The sequence below is a fragment of the Grus americana genome, chromosome 14, assembly GCF_028858705.1.
Source record: "Grus americana isolate bGruAme1 chromosome 14, bGruAme1.mat, whole genome shotgun sequence".
Classification (NCBI taxonomy): Eukaryota; Metazoa; Chordata; class Aves; order Gruiformes; family Gruidae; genus Grus; species Grus americana.
This window is the reverse complement of record NC_072865.1, coordinates 778,297-796,155: the sequence shown is the minus strand read 5'-3', so window position 1 is coordinate 796,155 and position 17,859 is coordinate 778,297. Positions and strand designations below refer to the sequence as shown.

Below are 17,859 nucleotides of genomic sequence, written 5' to 3'. Positions count from 1 at the left end.
CGGGACCGTGGGTGCTGCCCGGGCTCCACGCTCTAACACCCACCCACTTCAGTGGGAGAAGAGACGGGACACTACTAAGGCCACTTAAAACCAAAACCAAAACCCAAAACAAAGCAAAACTTAACAGTATTAGCCACTCGGTCCCCATGAATAATTAAAGGATGACATAAGGCATGATCTGAACTGTGGACATCCAAGTTCATCTGAAAAACAAATTCCTCCATCAGATAACCAAAAAATGATAAATAATGGTAAACATAGGCTCATTATAGCTTTGCAGTATATAGGAGTCATGAGCCCAGCAATGAAAACACCACGCTGTCAGGCACTTACATACGCTTTCATTCATCTGAAACGATACAAACTGGAGGGGTGGGGGGGAAGAAGGAAAAAAAAAAAAAGCAAAAAAACCCTCTTACTTTCACATTAAATAGGTTTAATTAAATATTCCTTCCAGAGCTCTTACTCCTTTTTCAGCAGGTGTAAACTTTAAACAGCCTGCACAGCACAACCTGAACCCCCAAATCTCTTCAAGGCACAAACTTCCAGAGAACAAGACTTCCACAAAACTTCATTTCCCAGTGAACGCTTCGGGAGATGTTGCTGTTAATGCTAGTTTATCAATATGAGATGACTCGCAGAAACGAGAGGGCTTTGAACGCTACCTCCCCTGGGATGCTCTGCTGGATAGCTGGGTAGCTTTTATCCTCTTTCATAATTCTTACTGAAAGACACAACTACTGAAGTGTACGGAACTGCTACAGGGAGATTGACTGTGGCTACTGTAAATACATCAAGCTGCCAAAAAAAATTCTGACATTACTGGAGAAAAATGCGTGACGTGATATAAATTCATGTTGACTACTTTTGACTATTTCAGTGTAAAGGTGCTATAGAAACGCAAATTATTATTACAGCATTAGCTGGTACAATGAGGCATTAGGAAGAAGAACTGTTGCAATGCCTGGGGGAAATCAGGAATAAGAATGAATTACAGAAACTGATACAGTTATATATGCCGTGTTTTAAAACGTATTTGAAATAAAACTATTACCATAATAAAACTAAATCCATTTTTCTTCTGCTTATTCTCTGTAGACAAAAGAAAAGGTCAAATATTTTTCCAGCAATTAAAAGACGTAAAGAATCCAGACTTAAAACATCAATTTAGTTTTGAGCCCAGATGATCTGGTGATTTGAAAAAATTAGAATATAATTCAGGGAAGAAATTAAAGCAATAAATGACTTACCTTCTTCACACCTGGTTTTAAAAAGGATTGAGCAAAAGCTTCCAACACACAGCTGAGCAAACCTGCCCCCGTACCTGCTATTCTGCCTTTCTGCGTGAAGTCTGTCTGAAGAAACAGGAACGTAACACCCTTTGGTCCTCTGTGCACTTAGTATGCATGAAGTGTAAACTCTACGTCAGAAAGTTGGTGTTTGATACCCAAGTAAGGAATTCATCTGTTGCATTCATACATGTTGTATGACAAAGGCAAACGTAACGAATGCAGGAACATCGGTGTAACGAGAGGTTTGTAACGACCACCTCCCACAGTCAGCGCCGCTGAAGGTCCGGCTGGACGCTGCTTCGGGACAGCAAGATCTGGAGAGGACACGACAGCTGTCTCCAGAACCACAAAAGCCAGAGTGAAATACGCTTCTATGATTTTAGAGGGTCCTCAGGACATCATCGCAGCCATGGAGCACAGAGGCAGGGGTAACAGTGAGGAGGGGGCTCCCACTCCTGTCCCCGCAGCCTGCACATGGACCCGGCACCTCCCCAGCCCTCGGCGGGCCACGACCATTCGTTATTTCTGTCAATGCAATTCGGTACGAAGGCAAACGGTGGAGTTCAAGCGAAGGAGCTGGAGAAGGTGAGAAGTTCCCCCCAACCACAGGATGGGTGTCAGCAGTAACCATCCACCATTGGGAATTACTTCTTCATTTTGCAGTTTCACCGTTGTAGGGGACGAACAAGGGAGGCTCAAGGAAAATGCAGATCTCTGATTGATTTCCGTAGCACGCAGCTGGCAATGCCGCATCATTACAACACAGTCACAGGGAGAAGTCTATTAATGAGATCCAACTACTAAATTATTGACTAGTTAAGTACAGCAAATTTGGTCTAATTGTTTTCATGATGGGAGTTTAATTAAAGTGTCTTTAGTATAAAAAGTCTAGCAATATTCTTGTTCAGATAGTGTCAGGGAGAGTTTCCAAAGCCTGCATGGCTTTCAAAACTAAATTAAAAGTTACATCCAGTGCAAGGCTCTTCAAAAGAAGGAGCTTTTGTACTGGAGATCTTTCTAATTCCCATCTCCAGCTGACAAGCACTGCTCGTGCGTCACAGGCATCTCTCCGCATCAGGGAGACACCTTCCCACGCTGCGCCCACCACGCTGCGAGAGCCTGCAGCTCCCTCGGGCCGTCCGAAATGAGGGAAAGCTCTGGGTGAGCAAGGGAATCCAACGGCCACTGAGGGATACAAAATGAAACAGCAAAGAAACGCTCCTGGCAGGGAGGGGGAAACAGTCAAACCAAAACACTGAGGGACGGGACATGACACTGGAGACAAAATTCAAGCTACATAGGGATTCTCCACTGTGGAAAGACAGGTATAACCTGCCCAGACACATGGAAATCTGCCTGTACACAACTTCAACATAAATCCAGGCAGGCAGAGGGGAGTTTTGCCACTGACCTTCCCCTTTGGTTTGGCACTGTGCACAGACAGCTCCTCCCAGAGCCCTCCCCGTCAACACGGATGCTGCCCAGCTCAGCTGGGGGAAGGCAAGCTCAAACCTCACGTATGCGGCGCACGCTTTTGGGCTGAGCACAAGTGAATTGCTCTAGAAATTGTCACTAACCCAAGCACGTACACGTGCAAGTGGAGGAGAGCAGCTGACGAGAGTCACGCTGGTTTGATATACCGGCGGTCAAAGCCGTGAGCCACGGAGCCCTCCAGAGGCTCCGCATCCCACCGGCAGTGCCGGCAAACACCGGGGCAGTGCCAGCAAGCCGCCCCGGACACTCTGCAGGCAAACACCGCTCAGGTCTGGACCCAGCCAGCCTGCGGCCATGCCTTCCCCGTGGGGACCAACTGGTGTCTCTGGATTTTAGACAGCAAGATGAGATGCTTGTCTATAACAGCAATTAAAGCACAGAAACCAAGTAAAAAGTGTCATGAAGGAGTTCAGCCAAGAGGATAACACAGGTGCTTTCTGGCCTCTGAATATACAGATATGCCTCATCATGCCTTTTTCAACGGTTTATCATTTATTTATGGTAATGTTTGTTTGCTACTAGATCTTTTCAGACATTTATATGCTCTGCTTGGAAGCGCCCACAATAATTCACTCTGCAAGAATATGCAGCAGTTGGCATCACCGTGTTCACATTTATTTAGGACAAAATAACCACCTGACATTAAGAGGAAGAAGTATGCTGTGGTTAAACTGACCGTTTGGGACTAAGCAAGCATCACTTTGATTGCCCCAGCTCCATCAGGGACATCAGGAAGGTCAGTCTCCCTTCCCTGACTTGCAGTTCTCTAGCTGAAAATCATAAAGGATGTAACTGCCAATCTCAAACTGGGTAAACTAACCCGCACCCTGTGGTGGCTTAGACCCTAAACGTCTAAGCCACCGGTCCCTGCAGGGACTGGATTTGTGGTTTAAGTTTCTACAGCATATTGCTCTCCGAAGTAGCTGGGCTGAAGTCAGCACAGACAGTTATAACTTCATCTGACAGGGGTAGAAATATTCTAGATTCCCATCAGCATCGTCCCACCACGCATGTCTGGGACCAGGCTGCAGCTCCTCAAAGCAGCAGCTCTGTCACTGACCCCACCAGCAAGAGACCTCCCTGCAGGGGCACAGAGCGGGGCCGTGGGTACCGCGGCTGTACCGCAGCCCGGGGAATGCCTGCAGGGCAGCCGCACCGCCCTGGCACCTCCGGAGCCCCCAGCTCCCCGCTAGGTTGGGTGCAGGCAGCGCCCAGCACGGAGCCCACCGCACACCCGTGAGGTGCGGGGAGAGGCGAAGGCGGTCAGCCTGCTCAGGCGGCTGACCAAGATGCATGCCAGCAAAGCGGCGCTCTGCTTTACCAGCATCCTTAACAATGTCATGTTAAAGCTGATTAAACAAACAAACAACCCGCTACAACACACACACGGTGCCTGACTGAGGTGCAGAATTTTCTCATTCTCCTCACGCTTTCAGTGCCCTGAAGAGTTTCAGGAGGTTGCTAGTGAAACCTGCCCAGCAGTGCTTAGTAGGAGAGAAAGACAAGTTTCTGTCTGTACTCAGGTTACCATCACTCTGGTAACGTTGTTCTCTCTTTAGGGACATAATGTACAATTTTACCACTAAGCAGGATCACTTGAGTCTCCTCATTGTGTGTTTTCTTATTTCTCTCCAGTGAAATAGTATGCTGCTAATGTTATGCCCTTTGCATAATTTCTTCGTCTATTCAAATGTAAATGTCACTGTACGTACACTACACACAGCTGAAATTTCATGCCTCTTTTGCCAGCCAGCATTTGTTAGGTCTGATTACCTCCACAAGATCCCTGAAGAGGTGACAGCGGTGTGCACAGGCACACCCGGGTATCCTTGAACCTACATGGCCCAGGCAGCACGGCCGAGGTCCTGCAGCTTGCTATTGCAGCTGCAAACCTGCACGAGTGCCCGCGGTCCCTCCAGAGCCCCCGTCGCCCCGGCAGGCATCGAAACCTGTGTGCGTGACCCTGCTGAGGCTGCAATCGCCCTCGGGCAGCCCAGCTACGCCTCGGCCTTCCCAACCGCCACAGGATGCTTTAAGGTAAGAGTGAGCGGAGGTGACACTGAGCTCGGACCACTCCCCTGCACACGTCTGCAGGAGCGGCATGCTGAGGACAGTGTCTTTCCTAAGCTGGAACTGAAAAGCCTTGAAAACGGGGCATGAGTGAGTGACCAGTTGCAGTAGTTAAGAGTTTCCACACCAACAGGACCAACATCTACAGTTGCAATGCAACTCTGATGCAGAGGAAGCCACAGTAAGGACAGAGGGTCCCAGCAAACTTTTGAAATAGTTTAAAAAGCCAGAGGAACATGTCCTCGAACAGTAACATCCCAGCACGGGGCTTTCACAAATGCCTAAGCCACAAGGAATTTAATTTCATCTGAAGTTGGTGGGTTTTTTCTTAATCATCCTTAGAGCTTTCCAAAGTCACATGGACCTTGCTGGACAACCCTGCCACACTTCCCAGGGAACATCACAAGGCAAAAGTAACGACTAATTACAAGAGACACTAGAACAAAGTACAAATTAATGGGGTTGACATCAGCTGGAAATAAATATTTTTTTAAAGATGGCCACATGTATCACATACCTGCTCATTTCAATGCTATGGGAATTAGAAATTCCACTCTGATCCGGCCATAAATGTGCATAAAGACATTTCTAAGCTCCACTCTGTGCAACCACAAGTGTGTGTTCTCCCAGGCAAAGTCCCACGTCAGCTTACATCTTTGGGGCACAGCAGGCCAGACACCGGAGAAAGAAAATTATTTGGGAACAAGCATACTCCATGCCAATGGCTGGCAAGTAGGAGGGAGCTGATAATTTTTAAATTGGTAGACACAAGAGCAAAACGAACTCTCTGTCTCTACGCCTGCTGTGTGGGAACAGCGGAGCAGCCTTCCATGACTGCAGAGCAGCACACAGAAAATTAATTTCCAGCAATTATTTGTGCTCTGGCCAGAGAACCTAACCTCACACCTGAACAAGCCAGAGGAAAGCTACAGGACATCTCCAGCTGCTGCTTCAAATGCATTGAAGACATACAAAGAAATTACTATTCGGACCCCTCTCATTCCAAGCATTCAAAAGGCAACAGAAATCCCATTTTCAGGGCCGTGGGCCTGCAGTAGCAGCCCTGAGTCAGCACTGGGACACTGCTGCACTGAAGCCAGCACTCACCAGTTCGGATTCTCCAAGCTCTCTCTGAAGACAGACTCCTCGCTCAGAGATGCATACCACGTCCACGTAAGACAATGAGTTTTCCTAGCCATGTTTCTTTTCTGCATATTAAGCCAAGATTCCTCTTCCAAGTAGATGTTGGGCACTTTTAAGACACTGACCTGGGAAATAGAAGAATTACTCATTACTAGAATCATTTCTCAGTATTTTGAAAGTATTACTAGCCTCTGAAATGGCTGTACTTTCACCGTGGCCCAGGTAACATTTTAAAACAGCTTCACTTTTTCCAGCTACAAAAGGTAAAAGCCCATCACTGCCTGTAAAACAACCACCATCACCAGTTACATCTCGGTGTGCTCAAGGCTACAATTTTGTCCATTCAACTTAAATATAAAATCAGTTCCTGGAGAATTTTTTTTTCTCTTAACTTCTCTTTAAAAGTAACTTCTCTAATTAAAAAAAGTCATTAGGAAATGTGACCCTTTTAAACAAGATAAACCACGGTGAAGCACTAAGCTTTTGCAACTTGACTAAATTTCTCAAAAAGTATTTACCTTTCCTAAAATGTGAGGAATTACATTCTGGCACGTTGCAATTCTTCTCCAGTGAATAATCCCCATAGACAAATCTGATGATCAAAGAAAATCAGAAGGGAAGAGTTACAGCAGCAAATATTACCAATTTTTTAATAAAACCAAAGTAGTTGGAAGACTTCACAGCACAGCAAATGTGCAAGCAGAAATGCTGGCAAATTCACAGTGCACGGGGGTGGGGGTGGTTTTCATTTGGGGTTTTTTAAGTATAACCCAGTACTTCTGCTGCTTTGCCAGAGAGAGGGCTGTAAATCAGGCTGCTCCGGGCATTCTGTGCTGTGCCTCGGGAGGAGGGCATCTGCGCCCAGCACTGCAATCCAGCCCCCTTACCCAGCGTGCGGTACACCCACGTTACCAGCATTTACACAGGGGCTCCTGGGCAGCAGAGCCCGCAGGCGGTGCCGATGCCCGGCTCCGTGGGTGCACACAGGTCTCCCTCCCACAACCCACGCGGGGTCTGGCAGGACCCCCTGGAGAACCCTGCTCCTGGTGGCACCAGGAGGATGATGACTGGGGCGAGGGAAAACCTCGGGTGACTGGCTACCAGACCAACATACAGACCTAAGTTTTAATTTATTTCTATGCCCACCCCAATTTATATTCTCAGGCTCATTCTCTGGGCAAACACATGGTGTACGAGACTTACAGAACAGTCCTGTCTCACCACACATTTATTTCTGTATGGAGTTGGACCCAGTGACAAGGACAGAACTATCTATTAGGAAACAAATTACAGTTATTTAGTGTCTCAAAAAAATGGCTGGCTTTTAGAATCACTTTGCCTTTTAATATTTAATGACCCAGATCAAGAACAGAACACTACCGAATGAGAAGCCAACTGGCAGGCAGCCCGGGTTAAAGACTTCTCCGGGATAAAAGAGTACCTTCTCGAACCGCTGCATTTGGTGAGATCTGTGCAATGAAAACTTCATGGGGTTTGGTTTCTAGAACTCTAACAAAGACATCACATTAATAATATGGAGCATCTCCATGCAACGTAGAGCAGAAAAGCATTCTGCGGGAAGAGCGGTTTACTGCATTTGAAGAAAACAGCAACGGCAGCACTAATGCTCGGCTTTCTTGAAGCTCAGGGCAACCTCACTAACAACTTGCTTAGAAAGACAGCATAAGCCTGGAATTATGAGCCACCGTTAAACGTGAGCTGCAAGACAGAAGACATCTCCAAATGTACGATAAAGAGCATTCACAAGCATTTGGGAATAAATTTTTAAAGTCCACAAATTCTTATCTCATCCTAAATGAGTATTTGATCACCGTTCCCATATTTGGAAAAAGCTGGTTATTTCCATGCAAAGTCCTACGGTACTTGTTTCCCATATGGTGGCATAACTGTTTAATACACCTCTGCACAGGCACATTCCTTTAAGTCCCTAATTGCAACCATTTCCTGCAAGCTCAGCAACTGGAAATCAAAAATCCACATGGTGTCAGCAGACCTGATCTGACAACTGTGCTCTGACCCGAGCAGATTTACTTTCCCATCCATACAACTGGGAAATGGTAACACCTGATTTCTGGTATTTCAGGAATTCTGATTGATAAATTGAGAGACTGAGGACCTGCGATCGCTTTCTGACTGTCAGCATCCTACAAGGCCACCACACAAGTCTCTGATGGATGGAACAGCCTCCTCACCTGGAAGTGAAACAGCGAGCGATCACTCCGAAGGCAGGGATCAGGAAAGGCAAGCAGTGCGATGCCTGTGCAGCGCCTGAGGCTCAACCCACACCGCTCACTGTGCTTCCTTCCAGGGGCCTTGCGTCTGATCTGAGAGCTCTGAAGATGGAAACCATCACAGGAACGCCAAGGAACTGCACAACAAACGAACGTACTACAGAGAAACCAGGCACAATGTATCTAACAGCCTCAGAAAAACCTGAAAATTCAAATACTTAATGCAGCCAAAACACACACTTGGGTGGGGAGGGGCTAATATTTTCTTTGTCTTGCTTATACAATGTCCAGCACGAGGAATCCCAGGCATGCCCACAGTGCCCAGCTTCTACTGGAATACAACAACTATTACATAATTAATTATAAAAGTTATGAAAAATTTTAATTAGCTCTGTAAGAAAATTCAGGCAGCTTACCTGTTTTCTCTTCTACTGTTTCTACAGTGGTGACATGGGACTCCATGGGACTAGGATACTGGGATAAAAGTGCATAGGGTAAAGATTACCACTTCTCACACAGGTAAAAGAAAACTGCTAGCTGTCATTTGTCAAGTCAGAAGCATCGAGCTTCTCTCAACAGGCATGAACTGCCTGGTATTAACAATCTGCAGTCTCCATTCAAGTTAGCAGAAAGGAAGAATTTAGTAAGATTAGCTTAGTAAGTACGACTAGAAAACAAACAGAAAACCCACAGTACTGCTACAAGAAAAATCACTTGAAGGGAAGATGTTTGCTCTTACCGCAGACATCTTCCACACACCCTCCACAGCACAAAAACGAAGACCCGAGCTCTTGACCTGTATCACGTTTTTCAAACGAGGGCTAAGCAGAGCTTTCGGCAGCGTGGCAGCTCCACGGGCCAAAGCCCCCAGTGCTGCACTCCGCAGAGAACGACGGCATCCGAGTTTCTGCAGCAAGCGCATCCCTTGCCACCGCTGCTGAGCACGTTCGGCCACACAACCTGTCTCCTCAAGCAAGAAGCTGGAAAGGAACAGCACAGCGTCACCTGAATGCAGGCTCCGGTACGTAACATTTCCCTGCCCTGCCAAAGCTGCTAGGAGAGTGTGACAGCAGGACGCCATTCGGGATCGCAGCGTGGGTCCGCCCTGGCAAGAGGGCACGCGCTTTCGCTCAGGGGCTGGCCTGCAGCCAGGGCAAGGGGACAAGGGACTGTCACTGCCTGTTCCTGTGCCGGGTCACCCCACTTGCCTTGGGCTGTACGGACGAGTCACTTCAAGGCTGGAAGAAAGAGATTCTTACTTCAAGACCGCCACTGAAAAGGAATTATGCCAAAATTGTATAGGTTGGCTGTAGGGCAACATCCTATGTAAGAAATGTATGCACAAGAACAGGACTTCTAAGGATGAGTAGTCTATTTTGGAACGTACAAAACTCCTCTAGCTAGAAATGAGATACAGAGGGCTGCAAGGGCCTTACTCTCCATTGCAAAAAGCAATCAACATTCACCTGAATAATGAACTCTAAACTGGAAAGTGCAAGATAATTTCTTTAACTCAAATAATATTCAAAAGTTACCATAACTTCCATGATAATACAAATGCCAGACCGAAGAAATACTGACCATCAGAATGACATTAAACAAAATATAAACCTTTAGGAAAGGTGGGGAAATTGCATTTTAAGGCTAACTCAGTTTAGGTAATGCAATTATGATGTATAGTAATAGGTGCTCCACAAATCTGATATAAAAGAAATCTTGGGTTCTAAGCTAAAAAGGTCGACAACTCCAGAACATGCTGTTCTATAATCCAGCTCTACTATTTTTTTCTTACTGCAGAATAAAAGTTGATTTTAAAAGTGCAAGGTTTTCAAGTCCTGTTCTATACAGAAATTGGAGGCTTCTCCACAACGTGCTGCTTTGAAATGGCAGTAGTGGCATAATTATATTATCGATGTAACTTACACTCTGTAAGGCCCAATCGTGTGAAACAGAGAGCCATTTACATAAATCTTGCACTAAATAGCAGGCTCTATTACCCCAGTATTTAAACAGAAATAGACTCAATTTCCTACACAGCACAGTAAAAGAAATAACATTACAAGTCTACACGCAGATATAATGGCTAGGAGAGTCTAACAGCCACAAAAACAGTGTTTCCAGCCAGCCACAGCCTCCCTGCAAGGTTTCCATTCCCCAGGGACGCCAAAGCTAGCAGCAGCAGAGAACAAAGCGAGCCCAGCCTGGCCGGTATTTCAGCCCAGCAGTAACTCAACCCCGACCCCCCCAGCACCAAAGGCACAGCAGTCCGAAGGGCTCCCGGTAGCCCCTGGGCTTCAGCCCTGCCCTGCGGTCTCCTTGCCCCCGAGCACAAATGCGAGCTGCCCTGCGTCACCTCTCCTGCTCAGGAAGAGGCAGGCGCTGCCATCCCTTCCAGAAGTCACACTGACAGATCCTCGTCCCCAACTCCTCCTGTCGGGCCACAGGACAGAGCAAGGACTTCCCGAATTTGGAATGGCCTGAAGAGAGGTGGCTACTACAGCGCTGCGCACGCCCGAACACCGAGGCTCACCACACACTGCTCAGAGAGCACAACGGCCGGCCGTGCCGCAGAGAGCACCCCTGCGCCAGGAGAGAGGGCTCGGGGTGCTGAGACAGGGACAGGCGGCAGGCCTGCTCTCGCCGAGTGTCCCTGGCAGCTCAAGGCACAGCCACCGTCCCCTCAGCCTGAGCCTGCAAAGCAGCACCGGGGGGTGCCGGGGCTGGCCAGGAGCACGGCGCTGCCACCTGAGAGCAATTCTGGGCAGAATCCGGCCGGGTGTCGAAGGGCAGCTTTCCTGCCTGCTGTTAGGCAGCCCAACCAGCCTAAACCTGACAGCGGCCGAAATCCCAGGGCAGAAGCGACATCCCCGAGCACCCAAGGCCCTCCCCACACCGCCGGTGCCTGGCGAGGAGGGAATGCCATCTTGTGGTCCAGCCTGCAAACGCCTGGGCCCGCTCCTGGCCACAGCCCCGAACCTGGCGATGCCGAGGTGCCGAAGGGTCCCACCGGGAGGGTGCCGACACCACCCCTCGCCATTCTGGAAGGGCAGGAGCAGAGCAGACCCCGCTTACTCGATGCAGGAGCAAATCCCACCCCTCTGCCTGCTTAGGCACCATCTTCACGCCTTGCCGTCGTCAAACCCTTCGTGACGGCAGCCAACACGTCTCCTGCATCTCGGACCGCACCTGGGGAAGTACACCTTCAACGCTGTTAACGCGGATGCTATACTTTTATGAAAAAGAAACAATTATTCAGCCAAAGTGTGCATGCTTGTTTAAAAAAAAAATAAATCATTCCTGTAGTAAATTTCTTTCCAGATTGATTTTCTTATTTTAAAGACATTTCTCCTCCATCAGACTAAGAGGATCCCAAAGAAATCGGTAACAGCAGAAGCCCTGAAGCTGACTTTGCCTTTAAGCTATCCATAGCTTCAAAATGACTTTTTTCTACCCTGGCTGCCGGTCACGAGTGTTTCCTGAAGACGTCAGATGCGGAGCTGCAGCGCGGTACCAGCAAACAGCACCGAGACTCCCATGCCCAGAAACCCCTTGGCACCCCAGCACAGGGACGCCAGCGGTCACCGGGTCCCCCCTCCTTTCACTCCTGCTGGAATTGCAGCACTCCATTCTCCGCTTGCAAAAACCCAATGATTAAAATCAGATAGAGAATTCCTCTGCTCTCATTCGGTCTTCCTGCAAACAGATTGATTGTTTTCTACAAATGACAACAGGCAGAATTGATTGCATCGGTCATTGTTCCGAATCCAGGGAATGAAGACCCCCACATACCTTTCCTAACTGGAATGTGTACAATCATTTATCAAAAGCAGCAGTTCCTAACCACAGCAATGTTTCTTAGAAGTTATTTGAAGGAAATAGCAGGCCTCTAAAAAAGGCACTGTGTTTAGCAGCAGAGAGAAATCACTGCAGGTTACACATAATGATTTGTATAAAAACGAAATATTTCAAAGCAACGAAGGGCTGGTTTTACATGCAAGATCAAATGGAGCCCACATAAATCAAAATGACAGCTTCAAAGGCTTGCAAAAAATAATAATATTTAAATTCATAAATATTCTGATTCTTTCTTTTTAACTGCAGGGAAATGAAGCAGTGACAGTGCGAAATCAGCTAAACCCTTCCAGATTCCTCCACTTTGTTATTGGTTTGGAAGGGAGGTGGTTGCGAATAAACATAAATTTAAAAAAGGAAAAAAAAAGAAAAAGTCTAGCAAAACCACTGCACAGAATACTTGCTGTGATACAGATCGATAAATACAAAAGCCTTTCACGTACAGATACGCTTATTTCAAATACAAATCAATTTGTCATACTTGAACTGAATGTTTGATTTATGGTTCACGGGCTCACTTTAAAACGACACCTGCACTAACCTAAAGCCACCCCAACAGACACTGCAGTCCCTTCTAGCAGGCTCGCGCCCCAAGGCAAGACTCCCTTCGGCTCCGCATCCACGACAGCATCACAACCGGCTTTCCTACAGCCCCAGTAATGCCGCGGCTGCGAGAGCCCTGCAATGCTTCTCACCTGCGATCCAACTCCAGGACTTGGACCGTGTTTCTCTAGAAACGCATGGCAAAGGCAGAATAATATTTTCTAGCATATTTCTGAACCAACATACAGGAATATATACCCCAATATCTGATGTAGCAGGCAGTCCATCTGATTACCACCTGTTTCTTACTGATTCTACCTACTGAAAGCGGAGGGCACATCTCTGCGGTAAGAGCACGTTTCTGGAGTAGCTGGGTGTATTTTTGCTGCTGAGCACAGCGGTGCTTTAAACCTAAACCTGAGAGATGCACGAGAAGGAGAGGGGTCCAAAACAAAACAAAACAAATCCAAAAAGCCCCCACTGATGCCTTCCATGGTCCAAGTGACGCCTGTGCTCCATCCTCAGGGATCCGCTGCAGCCGATACGTGCGGTGCCCGGGAAGAGGCAACACGTGGGATTGCTGTGAGCCAGGAGATGTCTCGGCACAAACATACCCTTGAAGAACCCCAACTGCTTTGGCTTTAGTCTCCTCCGAGAGCATGCCTGGTTGCACCTTCCCACCCTATTTTGCAACACAACAACATTCAAAGGTTCAACTTGCAGAGTCACAGCAGAAAGAACAAGAGCAGGAGCCCTGAAGTCAACTTTAACTATGGCATTTATGAGTAACTATGGCAATTATTTTTTCAATCATATCAAATTTCTGGTTAAAAGCGTGTGAGGCACTTTGCTGCCACATACAAATGAGGATTATTTTAACCTTTCTGCTCTGTGCTTCTGGCTGTCATAATTAGCCTCACTATTCACCTCCAACTGCCCTTCTCAAGTCATATGGAAGTATACTACAGAATACAGTTTCCATTTGCATTTCTACTCTGCTTCAAATCTTTCACAATGAAAAGCACTAACGCTGCTTCTCCTCTCACCTCTAATTGCCAAACACTCACGAAAATCAGCAAAATGTGGCCCTGCCTTCTCTTTCCCAAGTTTGTTCAGAGTTTTCAGAGGAGCATTCCAGAGCACATCCATGGTTAGCCATAGTGTGGCAGTCTAAACTACATGGTTAGCAAATTTGACCGCTCAGGCTTGCCAAAGATATAGCTCAGGATTTCTGCAGCAGGGCAAGAGAAGAAGATATTTGGGGTTTGGTTTTTGTTTTGTTTTGTTTTTTAAAGAAAACCTTAAATGCATCTTTGCACAGTCCTATTCTAGGGCAAAAAAAAGAACAGCTGTAGATGGGTAACAGACACAGAAGAGAAACAGAAAGACTCCAGACTAAGCATCCTTGCCTGTATTTACTGTCCAAAGTTCTGGTGCTTCTGCTTGTGAGGGAATTTTGGGTTTTTCCTTTTAAAAAGAATTTCATATACACGACAGTTTGGTTTTCAGCGCAGGCCATGACACCACTACAGGGATCCAATTCCATTTTGTACTGAGCCATCAAACACCAGAAAAAAAAACGGGCAGTCAACTAAAACAGAAATACGCTACCACATCTTTTACATCAATGTATCTCATCAGTCATTTCCTCATGGGATGGACACTGGAGACGAGAAGCTGACCCCGCCAAGACGGTGGGCAGAAGCCTGGTGACTTCAGCAAGCCCAAAGTAGTCTTTACAGGCTTTCAGCAAACAGGAAATACTTGTTATTTCTCAGAAGTGCAACATACCATCTTCCACTCCTAGACTAACCCAGAAAGCCAATCCAGTTTTTAAGGATCTGACAATTTTTAATAAAAGGTTACTTAGCAAGAGGCGTTCTCTGCCTCCCAGCACCCGCGAGGGCAGCAGCAGGAGCGAGGCCGCACACCGCAGGTCGTCGTGCCACCACCGATGGATTAGTTGCCAGGACCGCCTCAGCTGCAAGCGAGCGCACGGGGCCCTGCTGCGCCGAGCAGTGATGCCCCGGGCACCACACCACAGCAGAACACCGGGCAGGTTCAGCCACAGGACACAGCCCCGTGTCCAGCCCGGTGCCGCTCTGCAGCAGTCGCACAGCCGCCCGGGTGCCAGAGCCGGCCACATGTCCCACAAGCGGGGACACCGCGGGTTCCTCTTGGCACCGCCATGGTCAGAGCCGGAGCTCTGCTAACAGGAGATGGAGAACTGGCAGCTGGCCGAGACAAAAAAACAAAAAATCCCTCCTTGTGCTTTAAGTTGGTTGCATCAAGGATGAATTTAGCTCACAGTCAACATTTGTTTAAACATCTTGTCCTGCTGAGAACAGTCGCAAACCCATGGGGTTTTGTGCCAAGGAAATGCCGTGCGCTATACAGCTGCTCACTTCTATCATTAAATACACGCGGCCAAAACAAATACAATGGAGCCCGCTCTACTCTTCACCTTGGTGTTCACAAAAACCAGACACTGCTAGAGGGCGAACGCACGGCATCAGCTTGTATAAAGATTAGAATTCATCCCCATTTCTGTGCTACTGTTCAAAGGAAAATGACAACAAAAAGGACAGTTTTGATGCACAGCTTGGGTCTGAGAGACAGCACTGCTCAGAAGGAAAATTTCACAGGATGCTGTTTTGCTAGGAACAGATGCAACACAGAAATGCTGTTTATCTGCCATTAACACAGCCTTCCGCCACTGCCAAACATTTCCACTTTAAAGCCTACTTAAAAGTCGAATGGCCAAAAGCCATACTGCACCAAGCAGTGACGCTGGGGCTAGCATTCTGCAAGGACAGAAAACCAGAACTCACTTCTGCTGACCCCATCCTTCTTTGAATCAGACCCCAGCCACCACAGCAGAATCCCTGGAAGGGCCCGTGGTGCCATCCCGGCTGTGCACATCCCTTGCGCCACAGGGCAGCCGTGCCGTACCCCCGCCGAGTTCATCGCAGCTCACAGACCGGCACACCACGCCTGTGGAGCACCGCCTGTGGTAGCAGGCAGGATCTGGCAGCTCTGTTTACTGCATCAAAGTCCCTCTGGGATGTTTCGGTGCTCTGCGAGCAGCAGTCAGGCTGTTTCTAGCCAAGAAGAATGGCCACCCGCTTTCCACCGTGGCCACGGCACTGCCCGGCCTGTCCCCCACGCCGGGGCCAGCACTGCCCCGCTGGAAGTCACCACGGGCGAGGCTGCTGGACCAGCCCGGGCACCCCGGGGTGCCAGGCAGCACAAGGGTGACTGCTCTGCTCCGGAGACTCATACACTACCGACACACAACTAGCACCTCAGGCACAGAAACGCAAGTTTTCATCTCGGCAAGGAAAAAACTCTGACAAAGAGGAACCCCAAGCTTTCAGCTGCAGGCAGGGCCGGCACCCCCACAAGGCCCCAGAGCGGGACCCGCAGGGCCAGGGCAGGGCCATGGAGCCAGGCTGCCACGGCAGCGGTGGGACCACGGCAGCACGGCAGGTTTCGGGGCCCTGGTCCCGCTCCGGCACGTTACCCGCGCCGGTTCTGTCTCCCACGGGCAAGATTCACGGTTTTCCTCACAGTGACCGCGCAAACAGGACCGGAGAAAGGCTGCTGAAGAGACAACGGGGGCAGCGCCAGCGGTTACCGCTGGAAGTGGAGTTAAACAGCACGGCTTCGCAGCGGGCACAGCCCACAGCCGGGCCCCGCCGCCGCCATGAGGCGCTGCTGCTCCTGTGCTGTTCCTGTGCTGCTCCTGCCCCTGTGCCCCTGCCCCGGCCGGCAGCGCCCCGGCAGGGCGGGGGGCGGCGGGCCGGCCCGGTTACCTTGCGGAGGTGTCCGGCCGCCACCTGCTCGAAGGGGTCGCGGCACACGCGGTGCACCTCCACCGTCACCCCATGGCGGGCTCCGACCCAGGGCCCGGCCCGGCCCCGCTTCTGCCCGCTCCGCCCCGCCACCATCTTGTGTGCGGCCGCTGTGGCCGCCGCCCCTCGCTCCGACGTGCCCTGGAGAGCCAGGCCGGGCCGGGGACCGTCCCGCTGGAGGAGGCCGCCGGGCTGCGGGGGGGTTTTGCGGATCAGCAGCAGCCACCAGGCCGGGCCCTGCACAGGTCGCGGGCCAGAGGCCGCAGGTGGGCCCTGGGAAGGACGGGAGCACTTCAGCTGCAGCCCCCGGCCCTGGCCCTGCGGCGTTGGTGCCTCACAGCAGTGCTGGGCCACAGCCCTGGTCAGATTTGTGCCCCTTTAAGCAGACAACAGAACCGGACTGGGCAAAGCGTGGACGCGGGCAGCGCCGACTGCGAGGGCTGCAGCCGGGGTCACCTCGGCCTTCGCAGCGTGCCCTGCACCGCCGGCTGGGCCCAGTGTGGGCTGACGGGAAAGATGCTGGCTGTTAAAAATAGCCCATTGCCTCAACAATAGCCTCACCGTGATGCTTTAGGAAGGCTCAAACCTCTTTTTCACGTAAAATAAGAGAGCATTTATTGGGTAAATCGAGTCAGTGTATTACCAAAAATAAACTGAGTGCATTTAAAGCCCGGGGAGCAAATCCTCCTCGCTCACAGCCCATCCCTAACGCCGCACACGGACGAGCTCTGTGCTCCCGGGTCCGCTGGGGCAGGTGCCCGCCGGGCCGGGACTCCGGACTTGGTGAGGGAAGAGCGCGGCGCCTTGCCGCAGGCATCGCCTCCGTGACGTGCCGGGAGAGATGGGAATAGCTGACGCAGCCAGGAGGAGTAATAGTGGTTGAGAAACATCGTAATTACTGAAGAACAATAAACATTGATTTTAGAAATGCGTATTTGCATCTAGTTTTATTGTAAACATTTCGCCTGGTTGTTTTTTCCTTATCTTAGGCCAGCAAACTTTTCAACAAGCCCAACAAACGATGAGATCAAACAGGTCCAATTTGAGGGAAGAGATCCGCTTGACAACAATTTCTGATTTGTGAGGTCTCATCTGCCCTCAGTGAATACCCCAAGGACTACATTTTTGTGTTGCAGATCCTGATACGATAAATGAAGCCAATCAAATATCTGCTATAGATTTATGCACTTTTTTTGAAAAATAGACGCTCAGTACCCACTGAACAATTTCCGCAGGCGACATACGGAAGTCTAAGCTAAAACGGCATTATTTCTCATCAGTTAAGTATTGCAGAGACATCTTATAACCTACCATAGGAAAACAGAAACTTGGCCATAAATTACCCTGTCCAGGCTTGCA

At 49.2% G+C, this 17,859-nt stretch overlaps 1 protein-coding gene across 1 annotated transcript in view; it reads right to left on the bottom strand.

Moving 5' to 3' along the window:
* PRELID2 (PRELI domain containing 2) overlaps positions 1–16,507 on the bottom strand; it is a 93,141-nt gene extending 76,634 nt beyond the window's left edge. The window contains exons 1-3 of the mRNA XM_054842007.1: positions 16,462–16,507; positions 6,518–6,591; positions 5,964–6,124 (exon numbers count right to left, since the gene is read on the bottom strand). Coding sequence (XP_054697982.1) covers positions 5,964–6,124; positions 6,518–6,583 — 227 coding nt within the window. The 5' untranslated portion in view covers positions 6,584–6,591; positions 16,462–16,507. The remainder of the gene's footprint in view (positions 1–5,963; positions 6,125–6,517; positions 6,592–16,461) is intronic.
* Between the last annotated feature and the right edge of the window lie 1,352 nt (positions 16,508–17,859).